The 19,478-nt window shown below is 45.6% G+C and overlaps 1 protein-coding gene across 11 annotated transcripts in view; it reads right to left on the bottom strand.

The window, feature by feature from the left end:
* The window catches only part of arid4b (AT-rich interaction domain 4B), a 212,280-nt gene that overhangs the window by 163,869 nt on the left and 28,933 nt on the right, over positions 1-19,478 (bottom strand). For all 11 annotated transcript variants that reach the window (XM_090201726.1, XM_090201728.1, XM_090201729.1 and 8 more), the window contains exons 3-4: positions 6,790-6,900; positions 65-130 (exon numbers count right to left, since the gene is read on the bottom strand). In XM_090201726.1, the coding sequence (XP_090057852.1) occupies positions 65-130; positions 6,790-6,900 (177 nt within the window). The remainder of the gene's footprint in view (positions 1-64; positions 131-6,789; positions 6,901-19,478) is intronic.

The raw sequence follows: 19,478 nt of genomic DNA, 5'->3' as shown, positions 1-19,478 counted from the left end.
ACATTTGTAATGAAGAGGTTAAGACAACAGTAGTGGCCTGAGGCTGGCCTGGCCGGTCTCTTACCTTCAGAGGGCCTTGGATGCTGTCATCATGGACCTCTGCTGTGGTCAGGTCTGGTTTAAAGGTCACCTGAAGAGGAAGAGGGGGGAGAGGAAGGTTAGAGAGTTAGTAATGTCAGTAAACAAACAATTCACGCCCTCATCTGACCTCCTGCTCCTACCTCATCAAACCAACTCAAAACCTGACAGATCGTCACGACGTCATTGTCTCTCCAGGACTGGGACGGGTGAGATGAGATGAGACGAGACGTGAGAGACGGCCCGAGCTGCTTTCACACTGTGAGAATCGATAGGCATTCTACCACAGAGCACTTTAGTAAGAGAGTGCCAGAGCGCCGGAAAATGTATGAATTTTCCCGAACGACGTGTTATAACTTTGTTATAACAGATGTCGGTTAACGGAAAAACGGAATCCAAAAATTGTTGCCAGTAAACAGTGACGATCATAACCACTGTCTTGATAACAACTGTCTAAAAAGGAAACTTGCTAGCGAGATATTCAGTACCAGTCAAAAGTTTGGACACTCCCACTCGTTCAAGGGTTTTTCTTTATTTTAACTTATTCTACATTGTAGAATAATAGGGAAGACATCAAACCTATGAAATAACACATATGGAATCATGTAGTAACCAACAAATCAAAATATATTTTATATTTGAGATTCTTTACAGTAGCCACCCTTTGCATTGATGACAGCTGTGCACACTCTTGGCATTTGCTCGACCAGCTTCACCTGGAATGCTTTTCCAACAGTCTTGAAGGAGTTCCCACATATGCTGAGCACATGTTGGCTGCTTTTCCTTCACTCTAAAGGTCCAATTCATCCCAAACCAACCAATTTGGTTGAAGTTGGGTGATTGTGGAGGCCAGGTCATCTGATGCAGCACTCCATCACTCTCCATCTTGGTAAAATAGCCCTTACACCGCCTGGATGTGTGTTGGGTCATTGTCCTGTTGAAAACCAAATGATAGTCACTCTAAGCGCAAACCAGATGGGATGGCGTGTTGCTGCAGAATGCTGTGGTAGCCATGCTGGTTAAGTGTGCCTTGAATTCTAAATAAATCAAAGCACCCCCACATCATCACACCTCCTCCTCCATGCTTCACAGTGGGAACCACATATGTGTAGATCATCCGTTCACCTATTCTGGGTCACACAAAGACACGGCCATTGGAACCAAATATCTCAAATTCGGACTCATTAGACCAAAAGACAGATTTCCACCGGTCTAATGCCCAATGCTCTTGTTTCTTGGGCCAGGCAAGTCTCTTCTTCTTATTGGTGTCCATTAGTAGTGGTTTCGTTGCAGCAATTCGACCAGGAAGGCCTGATTCACATAGTCTCCAATGAACAGTTGATGTTGAGATATTACTTGAACGTCTCCTCTGCAGCAGAGGTAACTCTGGGTCTCCTTTCCTGTGGCGGTCCTCATGAGAGCCAGTTAACTCTAATGAACTTATCCTCTGCAGCAGAGGTAACTCTGGGTCTTCCTTTCCTGTGGCGGTCCTCATGAGAGCCAGTTAACTCTAATGAACTCATCCTCTGTAGCAGAGGTAACTCTGGGTCTTCCTTTCCTGTGGCGGTCCTCATGAGAGACAGTTAACTCTAATACACCTATCCTCTGCAACAGAGGTAACTCTGGGTCTCCTTTCCTGTGGCGGTCCTCATGAGAGCCAGTTAACTCTAATGAACTTCTCCTCTGCAGCAGAGGTAACTCTGGGTCTCCTTTCCTGTGGCGGTCCTCATGAGAGCCAGTTAACTCTAATGAACTTCTCCTCTGCAGCAGAGGTAACTCTGGGTCTCCTTTCCTGTGGCGGTCCTCATGAGAGTCAGATTCATTATAGTGCTCAATGGTTTTTGCAACTGCACTTGAAGAAACTTTCAAAGTCCTTGAAACTTTCCGTATTGACTGACCTTCATGTCTTAAAGTAATGACGGACTGTCGTTTCCCTTTACTTATTTGAGCTTGCCATAATATAGACTTGGTCTTTTACCAAATAGGGCTATCTTCTGTATACAACCCTATCTAGTCACAACACAACTGACTGGCTCAAATGCATTAAGAAGGAAAGAAATTCTACATTGTTGAAAATAGTAAAAAATTAAGAAAAACCCTGGAATGAGTAGGTGTGTCCAAACCTTTGACTGGTACTGCATATAGATATTTTTTAAATATATGTTCCTTTATTATTTTCCCTAGCCCCCTAACTGGAGAAAACTAATGGACAATAACACTTAGGCTTCTACTTCCAGCTTATACACACTATATACGTTTTACGGACACAGTATATTTTACAATGGTTATATTTTGTTCGTCTTAAATCCTGGGGTACATGAGGTTGAATTAAGGTTGAATTAAGAACATTGTTTGAAATGTTTGGACCAAGTTTATAGGTAACTTTTTAGATACTTTGTAGGCATGTTGGGCGAGTTGAAACCGGTGTATTTCTGAATCAAACGCGCCAAATAAATTGAAATTTTTGGGACATAAAGAAGGACATTATCGAACAAAAGGACCATTTGTGATGTTTCTGGGACCTTTTGGAGTGCCAACAGAAGAAGATCTTCAAAGGTAAGGCATTAATTATATCGCTATTTCTGACTTGTGGAACACCTGCCTGGTTGAAATATGATTTTCATGTGTTTGTATGCGGGGCGCTGTCCTCAGATAATCGCATGGTCTGCTTTCACCATAAAGCCTTTTTGAAATATGACACAGCGGCTGGATTAACAAGAAGTTAAGCTTTATTTTGATGTATAACACATATATTTTCAAGAATGTAAAATATTAGATTTTGAATTTTTTGAATTTCGCGCTCTGCAATTTCACCGGATGTTGGCCAGGTGGGATGCTACCGTGCAACAAGAAGTTAAACACTGTTTTCCATGCAATGAACCATAAACAATTAATGAACATGCACCTGTGGAACGGTTGTTAAGACACTAACAGCTAACAGACGGTAGGCAATTAAGGTCACAGTTATGAAAACGTAGGAAACTAAAGAGGTCTTTCTACAGACTCTGAAAAAAAACACCAAAAGAAAGATGCCCAGGGTCCCTGCTCATCTGCGTGAACGTGCCTTAGACATGCTGCAAGGAGGCATGAGGACTGCAGATGTGGCCAGGGCAATAACTGCAATGTTCGTACTGTAAGACGCCTAAGACAGCGCTACAGGGAGACTGGACAGACAGCTGATCGTCCTCGCAGTGGCAGACCACGTGTAACACCTGCACAGGATCGGTACATCCGAACATCACACCTGCAGGACAGGTACAGGATGGCAACAACATCTGCCCGAGTCACACCAGGAATGCACAATCCCTCCATCAGTGCTCAGAAAGGGAGAGAGACGACAGTAGACGGAGGTGACGGCACCGTAAGGGAGAGAGAGACGACAGTAGACGGAGGTGATGGCACCGTAAGGGAGAGAGACGACAGTAGACGGAGGTGATGGCACCGTAAGGGAGAGAGACGACAGTAGACGGAGGTGACGGCACCGTAAGGGAGAGAGAGACGACAGTAGACGGAGGTGACGGCACCGTAAGGGAGAGAGACGACAGTAGACGGAGGTGATGGCACCGTAAGGGAGAGAGACGACAGTAGACGGAGGTGACGGCACTGTAAGGAGAGAGAGACGACAGTAGACGGAGGTGACGGCACCGTAAGGAGAGAGAGACGACAGTAGACGGCACCGTAAGGAGAGAGAGACGACAGTAGACGGAGGTGACGGCACCGTAAGGGAGAGAGACGACAGTAGACGGAGGTGACGGCACCGTAAGGGAGAGAGAGACGACAGTAGACGGAGGTGACGGCACCGTAAGGGAGAGAGAGACGACAGTAGACGGAGGTGACGGCACCGTAAGGGAGAGAGAGACAACAGTAGACGGAGGTGACGACACCGTAAGGGAGAGAGAGACGACAGTAGACGGAGGTGACGGCACCGTAAGGGAGAGAGAGACAACAGTAGACGGAGGTGACGGCACTGTAAGGTAGAGAGAGACAACAGTAGACGGAGGTGACGGCACCGTAAGGAGAGAGAGACGACAGTAGACGGAGGTGACGGCACCGTAAGGGAGAGAGAGACGACAGTAGACGGAGGTGACGGCACTGTAAGGGAGAGAGAGACGACAGTAGACGGCACCGTAAGGAGAGAGAGACGACAGTAGACGGCACCGTAAGGGAGAGAGAGGCGGCAGTAGACGGAGGTGACGGCACCGTAAGGGAGAGAGAGGCGGCAGTAGACGGAGGTGACGGCACCGTAAGGGAGAGAGAGACGGCAGTAGACAGAGGTGACGGCACCATAAGGGAGAGAGAGACGACAGTAGACGGCACCGTAAGGGAGAGAGAGACGACAGTAGACGGAGGTGACGGCACCGTAAGAGAGAGAGACGACAGTAGACGGAGGTGACGGCACCGTAAGGAGAGAGAGACGACAGTAGACGGAGGTGATGGCACCGTAAGGGAGAGAGAGACGACAGTAGACGGAGGTGACGGCACCGTAAGGGGAGAGACGACAGTAGACGGAGGTGACGGACCCGTAAGGGAGAGAGAGACGACAGTAGACGGAGGTGACGGCACCGTAAGCGAGAGAGACGACAGTAGACGGAGGTGACGGCACCGTAAGGGAGAGAGACGACAGTAGACGGAGGTGATGGCACCGTAAGGGAGAGAGAGACGACAGTAGACGGAGGTGACGGCACCGTAAGGGAGAGAGAGACGACAGTAGACGGAGGTGACGGACCCGTAAGGAGAGAGAGACGACAGTAGACGGAGGTGACGGACCCGTAAGGAGAGAGAGACGACAGTAGACGGAGGTGACGGCACCGTAAGGGGAGAGAGACGACAGTAGACGGAGGTGATGGCACCGTAAGGGAGAGAGAGACGACAGTAGACGGAGGTGACGGCACCGTAAGGGAGAGAGACGTCAGTAGACGGCACCGTAAGGGAGAGAGACGACAGTAGACGGAGGTGACGGACCCGTAAGGAGAGAGAGACGACAGTAGACGGAGGTGACGGACCCGTAAGGGGAGAGAGACGACAGTAGACGGAGGTGATGGCACCGTAAGGGAGAGAGAGACGACAGTAGACGGAGGTGACGGCACCGTAAGGGAGAGAGACGTCAGTAGACGGCACCGTAAGGGAGAGAGACGACAGTAGACGGAGGTGACGGCACCGTAAGGGAGAGAGACGACAGTAGACGGAGGTGACGGCACCGTAAGGAGAGAGAGACGACAGTAGACGGAGGTGACGGACCCGTAAGGGGAGAGAGAGACGACAGTAGACGGAGGTGACGGCACCGTAAGGAGAGAGAGACGACAGTAGACGGAGGTGACGGCACCGTAAGGGAGAGAGAGACGACAGTAGACGGCACCGTAAGGGAGAGAGACGACAGTAGACGGAGGTGACGGCACCGTAAGGGAGAGAGAGACGACAGTAGACGGAGGTGACGGCACCGTAAGGGAGAGAGAGACGACAGTAGACGGAGGTGATGGCACCGTAAGGGAGAGAGAGACGACAGTAGACGGAGGTGACGGACTCGTAAGGGAGAGAGAGACGACAGTAGACGGAGGTGACGGCACCGTAAGGGGAGAGAGAGACGACAGTAGACGGAGGTGACGGCACCGTAAGCGAGAGAGACGACAGTAGACGGAGGTGACGGCACCGTAAGGGAGAGAGAGACGACAGTAGACGGAGGTGACGGACTCGTAAGGGAGAGAGAGACGACAGTAGACGGAGGTGACGGACCCGTAAGGGAGAGAGACGACAGTAGACGGCACCTTAAGGGAGAGAGAGACGACAGTAGATGGAGGTGACGGCACCGTAAGGGAGAGAGAGACGACAGTAGACGGAGTTGACGGCACCGTAAGGGAGAGAGAGACGACAGTAGACGGAGGTGACGGCACCGTAAGGGAGAGAGAGACGACAGTAGACGGAGGTGACGGCACCGTAAGGGAGAGAGAGACGACAGTAGACGGAGGTGACGGCACCGTAAGGGAGAGCGAGACGACAGTAGACGGAGGTGACGGCACCGTAAGGGGAGAGACGACAGTAGACGGAGGTGACGGACCCGTAAGGGAGAGAGAGACGACAGTAGACGGAGGTGACGGCACCGTAAGGAGAGAGAGACGACAGTAGACGGAGGTGACGGCACCGTAAGGGAGAGAGAGACGACAGTAGACGGCACCGTAAGAGAGAGAGACGACAGTAGACGGAGGTGACGGCACCGTAAGGAGAGAGAGACGACAGTAGACGGAGGTGACGGCACCGTAAGGGAGAGAGACGACAGTAGACGGCACCGTAAGAAGGGATGAGAACCTCTGACAGGGCTAATCTCTCATTGACCGGCACCGTAAGAAGGGATGAGAACCTCTGACAGGGCTAATCTCTCATTGACCGGCACCGTAAGGGATGAGAACCTCTGACAGGGCTAATCTCTCATTGACCGGCACCGTAAGGGATGAGAACCTCTGACAGGGCTAATCTCTCATTGACCGGCACCGTAAGGGATGAGAACCTCTGACAGGGCTAATCTCTCATTGACCGGCACCTTTTATCAATCACACACAGTTTGTTTCATCCTGGTCTAAACTAGACCAAGTTACTAACCAATTACCTACCATTAACCAGTTCCCTGGTTAAACAGCTACAACCTCATCAACAGTTTAATAGATTGTATTACCAACAGCACTACCACTAGGCCATTAACAGTGTTAAACAGTGTATTACCTTGGCCTTGACCAGTCTCTTGGCAGTCTTAATCTTGGCCTCACAGAAAGCACCTCTGTACTTGGCGCTGACATCAGTGCCCACTGTCAGGTAGGGCGGCTCCTCCGGAGTCTGAAGAGAGAGAGAGGGGGAGGGAGGGGACACGGAGTGGAAGGGAGTCAATAATGCCACACAGATTAGTGAAGACGAACAAGAGATTCAAATGAGTTCAGAGCAGTGAGTGAATAATACCACAGATATATGAAGACTATCTTAACACCAAGAAACTTACATTCTCATTGGTCTTTTATTACTAACAGCTGCTGGCTACTTTATTGATGTTCATACTATAACTGAGATGTGACTCTGGATAATAGTATCTGATAAATGACGGACATGTCAATGATAAACAACAGTTTAACACAAATCACAGATAATAGTAGGGAGTCGGGTTAACGAGCGAGGACTCGGGTCAACGAGCGAGGACTCGGGTCAACGAGCGAGGACTCGGGTCAACGAGCGAGGACTCGGGTCAACGAGCGAGGACTCGGGTCAACGAGCGAGGACTAAGGGCAACGAGCGAGGACTCGGGGCAACGAGCGAGGACTCTGAGCAACGAGCGAGGACTCGGGTCAACGAGCGAGGACTCTGAGCAACGAGCGAGGACTAGGGTCAACGAGCGAGGACTCGGGACAACGAGCGAGGACTCGGGGCAACGAGCAAGGACTCGGGTCAACGAGCGAGGACTCGGGTCAACGAGCGAGGACTCGGGTCAACGAGCGAGGACTCGGGTCAACGAGGGAGGACTCGGGGCAACGAGCGAGGACTCGGGTCAACAAGCGAGGACTCGGGGCAACGAGCGAGGACTCGGGTCAACGAGCGAGGACTAAGGGCAACGAGCGAGGACTCGGGGCAACGAGCGAGGACTCTGAGCAACGAGCGAGGACTCGGGTCAACGAGCGAGGACTCTGAGCAACGAGCGAGGACTAGGGTCAACGAGCGAGGACTCGGGACAACGAGCGAGGACTCGGGGCAACGAGCAAGGACTCGGGTCAACGAGCGAGGACTCGGGGCAACGAGCGAGGACTCGGGCAACGATTGAGGACTCGGGGGCAACGATCGAGGACTCGGGCAACGAGCGAGGACTCGGGGCAACGAGCGAGGACTCTGAGCAACGAGCGAGGACTAGGGTCAAGGAGCGAGGACTCGGGGCAACTAGCGAGGACTCGGGGCAACGAGCGAGGACTCGGGGCAACGAGCGAGGACTCGGGGCAACGAGCGAGGACTCGGGGCAACGAGCGAGGACTCGGGGCAACGAGCGAGGACTCGGGTCAACAAGCGAGGACTCGGAGAAGGTCAAAAGAAAGTGAAAACAGCCACCGTAGGAATCCCCAGACACAGCCATGTATCCCTACGTGCTCCTTCTCTTCATCCATGACACCGTTATACAGTCTACAGAGTCAGCAGGCTTCATTACACCGTTATACAGTCTACAGAGTCAGCAGGCTTCATTACACCGTTATACAGTCTACAGGGTCAGCAGGCTTCATTACACCGTTATACAGTCAACAGAGTCAGCAGGCTTCATTACACCGTTATACAGTCGACAGTCAGCATGCTTCATTACACCGTTATACAGTCTACAGAGTCAGCAGGCTTCATTACACCGTCATACAGTCTACAGAGTCAGCAGGCTTCATTACACCGTTATACAGTCTACAGAGTCAGCAGGCTTCATTACACCGTTATACAGTCTACAGAGTCAGCAGGCTTCATTACACCGTTATACAGTCTACAGAGTCAGCAGGCTTCATTACACCGTTATACAGTCTACAGAGTCAGCAGGCTTCATTACACCGTTATACAGTCTACAGAGTCAGCAGGCTTCATTACACCGTTATACAGTCTACAGAGTCAGCAGGCTTCATTACACCGTTATACAGTCAACAGAGTCAGCAGGCTTCATTACACCGTTATACAGTCAACAGAGTCAGCAGGCTTCATTACACCGTTATACAGTCTACAGAGTCAGCAGGCTTCATTACACCGTTATACAGTCTACAGAGTCAGCAGGCTTCATTACACCGTTATACAGTCTACAGTCTACAGAGTCAGCAGGCTTCATTACACCGTTATACAGTCTACAGTCTACAGAGTCAGCAGGCTTCATTACACCGTTATACAGTCTACAGAGTCAGCAGGCTTCATTACACCGTTTTACAGTCTACAGAGTCAGCAGGCTTCATTACACCGTTATACAGTCTACAGAGTCAGCAGGCTTCATTACACCGTTATACAGTCTACAGAGTCAGCAGGCTTCATTACACCGTTATACAGTCTACAGAGTCAGCAGGCTTCATTACACCGTTATACAGTCTACAGAGTCAGCAGGCTTCATTACACCGTTATACAGTCTACAGTCTACAGGGTCAGCAGGCTTCATTACACCATTATACAGTCTACAGTCTACAGAGTCAGCAGGCTTCATTACACCGTTATACAGTCTACAGAGTCAGCAGGCTTCATTACACCGTTATACAGTCTACAGGGTCAGCAGGCTTCATTACACCGTTATACAGTCGACAGAGTCAGCAGGCTTCATTACACCGTTATACAGTCGACAGTCAGCAGGCTTCATTACACCGTTATACAGTCTACAGAGTCAGCAGGCTTCATTACACCGTCATACAGTCTACAGAGTCAGCAGGCTTCATTACACCGTTATACAGTCTACAGAGTCAGCAGGCTTCATTACACCGTTATACAGTCTACAGAGTCAGCAGGCTTCATTACACCGTTATACAGTCTACAGTCTACAGGGTCAGCAGGCTTCATTACACCGTTATACAGTCTACAGTCTACAGAGTCAGCAGGCTTCATTACACCGTTATACAGTCTACAGAGTCAGCAGGCTTCATTACACCGTTTTACAGTCTACAGAGTCAGCAGGCTTCATTACACCGTTATACAGTCTACAGAGTCAGCAGGCTTCATTACACCGTTATACAGTCTACAGAGTCAGCAGGCTTCATTACACCGTTTTACAGTCTACAGAGTCAGCAGGCTTCATTACACCGTTATACAGTCTACAGGGTCAGCAGGCTTCATTACACCATTATACAGTCTACAGTCTACAGAGTCAGCAGGCTTCATTACACCGTCATACAGTCTACAGTCTACAGAGTCAGCAGGCTTCATTACACCGTTATACAGTCTACAGAGTCAGCAGGCTTCATTACACCGTTATACAGTCTACAGTCTACAGAGTCAGCAGGCTTCATTACACCGTCATACAGTCTACAGTCTACAGGGTCAGCAGGCTTCATTACACCGTTATACAGTCTACAGTCTACAGAGTCAGCAGGCTTCATTACACCGTTATACAGTCTACAGTCTACAGAGTCAGCAGGCTTCATTACACCGTTATACAGTCTACAGAGTCAGCAGGCTTCATTACACCGTTATACAGTCTACAGAGTCAGCAGGCTTCATTACACCGTTATACAGTCTACAGAGTCAGCAGGCTTCATTACACCGTTATACAGTCTACAGTCTACAGAGTCAGCAGCCTTCATTACACCGTTATACAGTCTACAGTCTACAGAGTCAGCAGGCTTCATTACACCGTTATACAGTCTACAGAGTCAGCAGGCTTCATTACACCGTCATACAGTCTATATTTAAACCAAATCAAAACATGTTTAATTATTTATTTGAGACTAAATTGATTTTATTCGTGTATTATATTAAGTTTTTAAAAAAGTGTTCATTCAGTATTGTTGTTAAGTGTCATTATTGCAAATATATATACAAATATATATATATTTAAAAAATTAGCAGATTAATCGCTATCGGCATGTTTTGGTCCTCCAATAAATCGGTATCAGCGTTGAAAATTCCTAATCGGTCGACCTCTAATACACACCTCCTCCTCCTCCACCACCACCACCACCTCCACCTCACACCTCCTCCTCCTCTACCTCACACCTCCTCCACCACCACCTCCTCCACCACCAGTGGTCAAACTGTTTGTGAGAATACCGATTTTTGGGATGTCTCATGGTCTGATAAACACTGCTCTAGTTCTGCCACCTTCCACCACAGATGGGAGTGTCTCATGGTCTGACCAACACTGCTCTAGTTCTGTTACCTTCCACTACAGATGGGATGTCTCCTGGTCTGACCAACACTGCTCTAGTTCTGTTACCTTCCACTACAGATGGGATGTCTCCTGGTCTGATCAACACTGCTCTAGTTCTGTTACCTTCCACCACAGATGGGATGTCTCATGGTCTGACCAACACTGCTCTAGTTCTGTCACCTTTCACCTCAGATGGGATGTCTCCTGGTCTGATAAACACTGCTCTAGTTCTGTCACCTTCCACCACAGATGGGATGTCTCCTGGTCTGATAAACACTGCTCTAGTTCTGTCACCTTCCACCACAGATGGGATGTCTCCTGGTCTGACCAACACTGCTCTAGTTCTGTCACCTTTCACCTCAGATGGGATCTCTCCTGGTCTGATCAACACTGCTCTAGTTCTGTTACCTTCCACCACAGATGGGATGTCTCCTGGTCTGACCAACACTGCTCTAGTTCTGTCACCTTTCACCTCAGATGGGATGTCTCCTGGTCTGATCAACACTGCTCTAGTTCTGTTACCTTCCACCACAGATGGGATGTCTCATGGTCTGACCAACACTGCTCTAGTTCTGCCACCTTCCACCACAGATGGGATGTCTCATGGTCTGACCAACACTGCTCTAGTTCTGCCACCTTCCACCACAGATGGGATGTCTCATGGTCTGACCAACACTGTTCTAGTTCTGTCACCTTCCACCACAGATGGAGAAGTGCGATGTGTGCAATGCAAAAAAAACAACTGATCTCTAATTTAAACTGACATATTTTGGTGGGGCTTTTTTTGTTATGTTTACTAGATTGACGCACCGGTGCGTCAGTAGGCTCTCAGGGGGTTAAAGAGATGGGTAGGGCTAAGGTTTAAGAGGCTACAATGGGTGGGGCTGAGGTTTAAGAGGCTAAGATGGGTGGGGCTAAGGTTTAAGAGGCTACAATGGGTGGGGCTAAGGTTTAAGAGGCTAAGATGGGTGGGGCTAAGGTTTAAGAGGCTAAGATGGGTGGGGCTAAGGTTTAAGAGGCTAAGATGGGTGGGGCTAAGGTTTAAGAGGCTAAGATGGGTGGGGCTAAGGTTTAAGAGGCTATAATGGGTGGGGCTAAGGTTTAAGAGGCTAAGATGGGTGGGGCTAAGGTTTAAGAGGCTAAGATGGGTGGGGCTAAGGTTTAAGAGGTTAAGATGGGTGGGGCTAAGGTTTAAGAGGTTAAGATGGGTGGGGCTAAGGTTTAACAGGGTGTGAACGATGCTGAATGGGCTCAAAAAGAGAGCTCTCTTGTGAAACTTTTCAAGGAGATGTTCTGGTCTACAAGGTAAGTTTATCAAATGTATTTAGCATGTTTCCCTCGCCTGCAGTGTATGATATACCACAGGGTTCGATACTCCAACCAAAACAATCGCATTTACGACCGCTTTACGTGGCAGTGAAAATAAATGTACTTGTTCACGTTAGTTTAACATTTTTATTTTTGCATCAATTGACCAAAAATAAACCAACTTACATAGGAGTTTTTGGAAACTCTCCGGGCCAGTCGATGATCCCCGTCAGTGGCCCGCTTGGGAAATTGAAAAAATATATATATTGTAGTAAGGCTCTTTTTAATTCAGGCTACATCATTTATTAAACTTTTTTTTTTTTTTTTAATGATGGATCCCCGAATCTGTTCGTTGTGTTGATTATTTATCACACGAGCGCTGCACACATATAGCCCATAGATAATCTGTCAGGTAGAGAGAGCGCGTAGGTCTGAAACAGCTGTGTGGAGCAGCTCAGTGAAGACCGACAGCAGTAGGGGTACGAAAGATGTTCCAACTGATGCTCTCTACCAGCACTAAGGCAAGAACGGGTACGCAAACCAGGTATTCAAAACGTTCAAAGTCTTGCTTTTATATCCGCATTGTGCAATTCAGTCATCGTGGAATATCCTGTCTTTAAAATCAGACATTTTGTCTAGGCTCCTTAAAAAGTATTCATATCCCGTGACTTATTTTCCACATTTTGTTGTTGTCACATTTTGTTGTTGTTACATTTTGTTGTTGTTACATTTTGTTGTTGTCACATTTTGTTGTTGTTACATTTTGTTGTTGTCACATGTTGTTGTTGTTACATTTTGTTGTTGTTACATTTTGTTGTTGTCACATTTTGTTGTTGTCACATTTTGTTGTTGTTACATTTTGTTGTTGTCACATTTTGTTGTTGTTACATTTTGTTGTTGTTACATTTTGTTGTTGTTACATTTTGTTGTTGTTACATTTTGTTGTTGTCACATGTTTTTGTTGTCACATTTTGTTGTTGTTACATTTTGTTGTTCTCACATTTTGTTGTTGTTACATTTTGTTGTTGTTACATTTTGTTGTTGTCACATTTTGTTGTTGTCACATTTTGTTGTTGTCACATTTTGTTGTTGTTACATTTTGTTGTTGTTACATTTTGTTGTTGTTACATTTTGTTGTTGTCACATTTTGTTGTTGTTACATGTTGTTGTTGTTACATTTTGTTGTTGTCACATTTTGTTGTTGTCACATTTTGTTGTTGTTACATTTTGTTGTTGTTACATTTTGTTGTTGTCACATTTTGTTGTTGTTACATTTTGTTGTTGTCACATTTTGTTGTTGTCACATTTTGTTGTTGTTACATTTTGTTGTTGTCACATTTTGTTGTTGTTACATTCAAAATTGATTAAATATTTGTTTCTCTACACACAATACACCATAAGGACGAAATACTCATTTATTGGAACTAAAATACAGAAATATCTCATACTAACATAAGTATTCACACCCGAGTCAATACTTTGTAGAAGCAACTCATCAAGGGGTATGAATCATTTCTGAAGGCAATATACTTACAGAAAACACTGACTGCAGTCTGTAGTCGAGAGCGAGAGAGAGAGAGAGAGACAGAGAGAGAGAGAGAGAGAGAGAGAGAAACAGAGACAGAGAGAGAGAGACAGAGAGAGAGAGAGAGAGAGAGAGAGAGCTCGGGAGAGCGCTCGAAAGAAAGAGATATATCGAGAGCGAGAGAGAGATCAAGAGAGACTGGGGGCGTGCTCACCGGGACCCAACGTTTTGAAACCTTCAGATAGAAATAGCCTTTGCTATGTAGAACCAACATGCCTCTGAAATGTAAAATAAGGAATCACGTTGTCTCTATTCATGGAATTCCTATCTGCAAAGTTTGGATACTGAGCATGGCCCTGATATTAGCAGACTTATCCTTTCCCACAAACAAAAGAGCAGCAGATATTACATATCTAGGCCTGTATTTAGATAGGTATTTTGTTAATAGTATTAAGATTTCATTTAGAAGAGCCATTGTCTGAATGTGTTCTAAACCAAGCTGCCTCTCCCTGGTATTTCATGGTCAGAATGTTGTACACTTCCTCAAAACTCTAGACATCTGTGGCATTGTGTTGTGTGAAAAATCTGCACATTTTAGAGTGGCCTCTTATTGTCCCCGGCACAAGGTGCACCTGTGTAATGAGCGTGCTGTTTAACCAGCTTCTTGATATGCCACACCTGTCAAGTGGATGGATTATCTTGACAAAAGAGAAATGCTCACTAACAGGGATGTAAACAAATTTGTGAACAAAATTTGAGAGAAACAAGCTTTTTGTGCGTATGGAACATTTCTGGGACATTTTATTTTATATATTTTATTTTATTTAAGCTCATGAAACAACACTGTACATGTTGCGTTTATATTTTTGTTCAGAATAATTCCTATTTAACAAAACTGTATGAATAGGGCTTGAAATGTCACGCTTTCCAAATATAGTATAATTATAAAACTAAGATTTCCCCTTGTGGAATATATATTGGTTTAGTGTTAAAGAACATCTGCATATTTTCTAAAAGGTCTCTCTTGAGCAAAACATCTGCCCCCACAGCTGTGAACGTCACACAGAGCTCTAGCTTGGCTTCCTGAACTCGTTAGGAACTCACCTTTCATCAGATATTTATATTGTCCGTCTATGATAATCAGAAAGTGTGTTTTGATTTTTTTTTTTATCTATGAATTATTTTAGAGTAATGGCTATAAATCGATCTCTGAAGTGTGCTGCCGTGATGAACCTTCTCTCTCCTGCTGCGCTACGACATTGCAGGCTTTGTCAGTGGCTGGGGAGTTCAGCCAGGAGTTGATTGACAGTCGAAAGAGCAAATGAAATAGCAGGAGGGCCGTCCCAACTTCAAGTGGTTTCAGATTTCACATCCTACGGCACAAAGGCTCAGATACAGATACTCTGTGTCTGTGGAAACCAGGGCTACCGCTCAATGCAAGCCATTTCCATCTACGGTGTCCACAGATCGTTTTATAAGCGAATATGTTGATCGGAAACGGTACCAGAACCACACAGGTCCTCTAAACAGGGGACTTTACATCTAAAAGGCTAATACCTTTGACCCGAGTTGACACCCTATTGCCTTTATAGTATGCTATTGGTTGCCCTGGCCACAAGTAATGCACTATATCGGGTGCCATTTGTCTTGGAGTGGCACAGATGTTCATTAGCATCACATAAAACACAACCCTGACAACTCTGAAACAATCAAATGACAGCCAGACAGACACAATCACTCACTCATCCATCCATCAACAGCATGACAACTTCCACAACCTTGCAGTATCAGTGTCCAACCTGGCTGTGACTGACTACCTGCTACCTGTTGTTAATCATCTTAAATGACATCCTCTACAGCTGTCAGACCTCTGTCAGAATCACACTGGTAGAAGGGTTTGACAGGTGGGTCATTACAGTGGTCAAAACCGGGTAATATCAAGATGTTGGATGGTACAACCATAACTGCAATTACTAATTACTATGAACGGGGGGGGGGGGGGGGAACAACACCAAATTACATAAGAGAATACATTACATAAGATAAAGAAACAATACTCCAAGCCGCAGCGCCATACTACTTGGCGTGGGGTGTGGGGGTGTCCATGGGTGGCTTTCGACAATATGTTTAACTCATTGTTAGGAAAAGGTTCGGTGCAAATTGGACGTTTGATTCTATATTACATCAACATTATATGAATACTATAAATTAAAATGGTGAATTTGGATGCAACCAATTAGCTTTTACTTTCTCAGAGATCAAATTATAGTTCAACAAAATAATGCTGCTAATCTGATTACATTCTAACAGAAACGATTTCATAATAATCTGAGATTGTGGGGGGTCGAAATCCTTCTTCTTGTGCTTTGTGAGGTAGAACGACCCAGATGGGCTTCAGGGGTGAAGGAGGGGGGCGTCCTGTACTCCCCACTAGGGTTGGGCGATATTATGATAGTGTCATCTATCGACGGTGATTGACAGCCATCGTGATGTATATAGAACGCAAGAGAGGAATGTCGTCTAGACGGAGCGGAGAATTCCACCAAAGCAGCGCAAAATGTCCAGTCAGAAAATATTGTTTCTCTCTCAAATGCATGGAGTTCCATCTTAAAGAGTCGTTTATAAGAATCCATCTTAAAGTTTATAAGACTTAAAGGGGATTAATAATAAAGAAAACAAACAGCATCAATATAGAAAGATCTAATGACATGAATCAAGTTTAAACTTATTAAGAAATACATTATCCTGCAGGGCAGAAAAGAGGTTGAAAACCAAACAATAAACATACTTTAAATCAAGTTACATTTATTAACAGTAGCCTATTTTCTAAATAATCGAAAAGCCTAAGAAGGTGCTTTCCTAAAGCCGCCTCTTTCCACAACAAAAAACAAGAATGAAAAGTGTGAGTCTATAAGGCCTTAGGCATAGGGTATTCTCAATCACAGAGACAGAACAAACCATATTAAGAGAGGATGAGGGAATGAGGCCAGAAGCAATTATTATCCCGTTCTGAAGACTGAAAACTGCCTCCCTTCAGCCCATGATATACAGTACCTTCTGAAATGATTCAGACCCCTTGACTTTTTCCACATTTTGCTACTTTACAGCCTTATTCTAAAATGGATTAAATAAATGAAACATCCTCAGCAATCTACACACAATACCACATCATGACACCACAATACCACATCATGACATCACAATACCACATCATGACACCACAATACCCCATGATGACATCACAATACCACATCATGACACCACAATACCACATCATGACATCACAATACCACATCATGACACCACAATACCCCATGATGACATCACAATACCACATCATGACATCACAATACCACATCATGACAAAGTGAAAACATGTTTAAAAAAAACACAAATTAAAAAACGTCTTATTTACATAAGTATTCAGACCCTTTGTTATAAGACTCGAAATTGAGCTCAGGTGCATCCTGTGTCCATTGATCATCCTTGAGATGTTTCAACTTGATTGGAGTCCACCTGTGGTAAACTGAATTGATTGGAAATCATTTGGAAAGGCACAGACTATATGTCTATATAAGGTCCCACAGTTGATAGTGCATGTCAGAGCGAAAACCAAGCCATGAGGTCAAAGGACATGTCCGTAAAGGTCCGTGACATGATTGTGTCTAGGCACAGAGCTGGGGAAGGGTACTAAAAAATGTCTGCGGTATTTATTTGCTTGTTTACCTTTATTTAACTAGGCAAGTCAGTTAAGAACAAATTGTTATTTACAATGACGGCCTACCAGGGAACAGTGGGTTAACTTCCTTGTTCAGGGGCAGAACGACAGATTTTTACATTGTCCGCTCAGGGATTTGATCCAGCAACCTTTTGGTTACTGGCCCAACGCTCTAACCAGCATTGAAGATCCCCAAGAACACAATAGCCTCCATCATTCTTAAATGTAATAAGTTTGGAAGCACCAAGACTCTTCCTAGAACCCAAACCGGCTGCGCCCGTGCGCCATCGTGCGCCAATTACATTAATTTGGGGACAGGTTGAAAAGCATTAAACATGTATGGCAATTTAGCTAGTTAGCTTGCACTTGCTAGCTAATTTGCCCTATTTAGCTAGCTTGATGTTGCTAGCTAATTTGTCTGGGATATAAACATTGAGTTGTTATTTTACCTGAAATGCACGAGGTCCTCTACTCCGACAATTAATCCACACATAAAATGTTCAACTGAATCGTTTCTAGTCATCTCTCCTCCTTCCAGGCTTTTTGATCTTTGAACTTATATGGTGATTGGCATCTACACTTTCGTAGTATTACCACAACAACCGGCAAAACAGTTCGTCTTTCAATCACCCATGTGGGTATAACCAATGAGGAGATGGCACGTGGGTACCTGCTTCTTTAAACCAATGAGGAGATGGGAGAGGCAGGACTTGCAGCTCGATCTGCGTCAGAAATAGAAATGACTTCTATTTTAACCCTTGGCAACATATATTCCTACATTTATTTTGCAATGCAAGCAACGCGAGTGGTGTGGTCAGCCTATTAGAGCTGGCCATCCCGCCAAACTGAGCAATCAGGGGAGAAGGGCCTGATGATGAAACCAAGACTAAACTATTTGGCCTGAATGCCAAGCGTCACATCTGGAAGAAACATGGCACAATCCCTACAGTGAAGCATGGTGGTGGCAGCATCATGCTGTGGAGGTGTTTTCAGTGGCAGGGACTGGGAGACTAGTCAGGATCGAGGCAAAGGTGAACAGGTTCACCTTCCAACAGGACAATGACCTTAAGCACACAGCCAAGACAATGCAGGAGTGGCTTTAGACAAGTCTCTAAATGCCCTTGAGTGACCCAATCAGAGCCCGGACTTGAACCCAATCTAACATCTCTGGAGAGACCTGAAAATAGCTGTGCAGCAACGCTCCCCATCCAACCTGACAGAGCTTGTATACAGTTACACAACACAATATTATGTTGATATTTAACTTCCATGTAGATGTAATATTTTTGCCCTACTGTGTGTAGCCTTAGCCAGGGCTAAACCAGGAATTTGACTTCTTTAGGGGGGCACAGTTTTTTTCATTGGTTTTTATAGCAAAGACATCATTTAACTGTAAAAAAAAGTAATAACATTTGTATGTGGCATGAACACAACCAGTCATGATGTTTATCTGATTGTCAACCTACTTTTTGAAGAAATTTGTTTATCTTTGCACGTCCTGTCCAAAATAATCCCAGCAGCCGAAAGGTGCACTGTTCACGCGCCAACTTTCCCTTTAGGGGTGTAGTGCTATTTTGTTTAGGTGAGGTAGCAATAAAAATGAATTATGACATCATTTCTCAACGTTTGTACAGACAGATGAAGCCTATTGAATACCACTGTAGAATAGGCCTTTGCATAAAATTATTTGATCGCAATCAGTTTCACTAGAAATATGCATTTCAATCTTATTGAATGACTGTTTCGTGATCAGACGGTGTTAACTAGTAGCCTTTCTTGTATGCAAAGGTTGTTTTAATCAAAGCATATCTCTGGCCTAGTGGAGCGCGCTGTTGAGTTTTGGGTGCATGAGGATTTGATTTGTTACTATTCAGCTACAGATAAGAAATGACAGACTTTTTGCTGTAACATAGGCCTATTATATCTGGTTCTGTAAAACACTAATTAATCATTATGATCTTGCCAGAAATTGATTCAACCTTGATCTAACTAAACCAGAACCATTGTGAGTAGTGATA

The sequence above is a fragment of the Oncorhynchus mykiss genome, chromosome 16 (genome assembly GCF_057628025.1).
Source record: "Oncorhynchus mykiss isolate SJ-2025 chromosome 16, ASM5762802v1, whole genome shotgun sequence".
Lineage (NCBI taxonomy): Eukaryota > Metazoa > Chordata > Actinopteri > Salmoniformes > Salmonidae > Oncorhynchus > Oncorhynchus mykiss.
The sequence above is the reverse complement of the archived record's forward strand: the minus strand, read 5'-3'. Positions and strand labels throughout refer to the sequence as shown.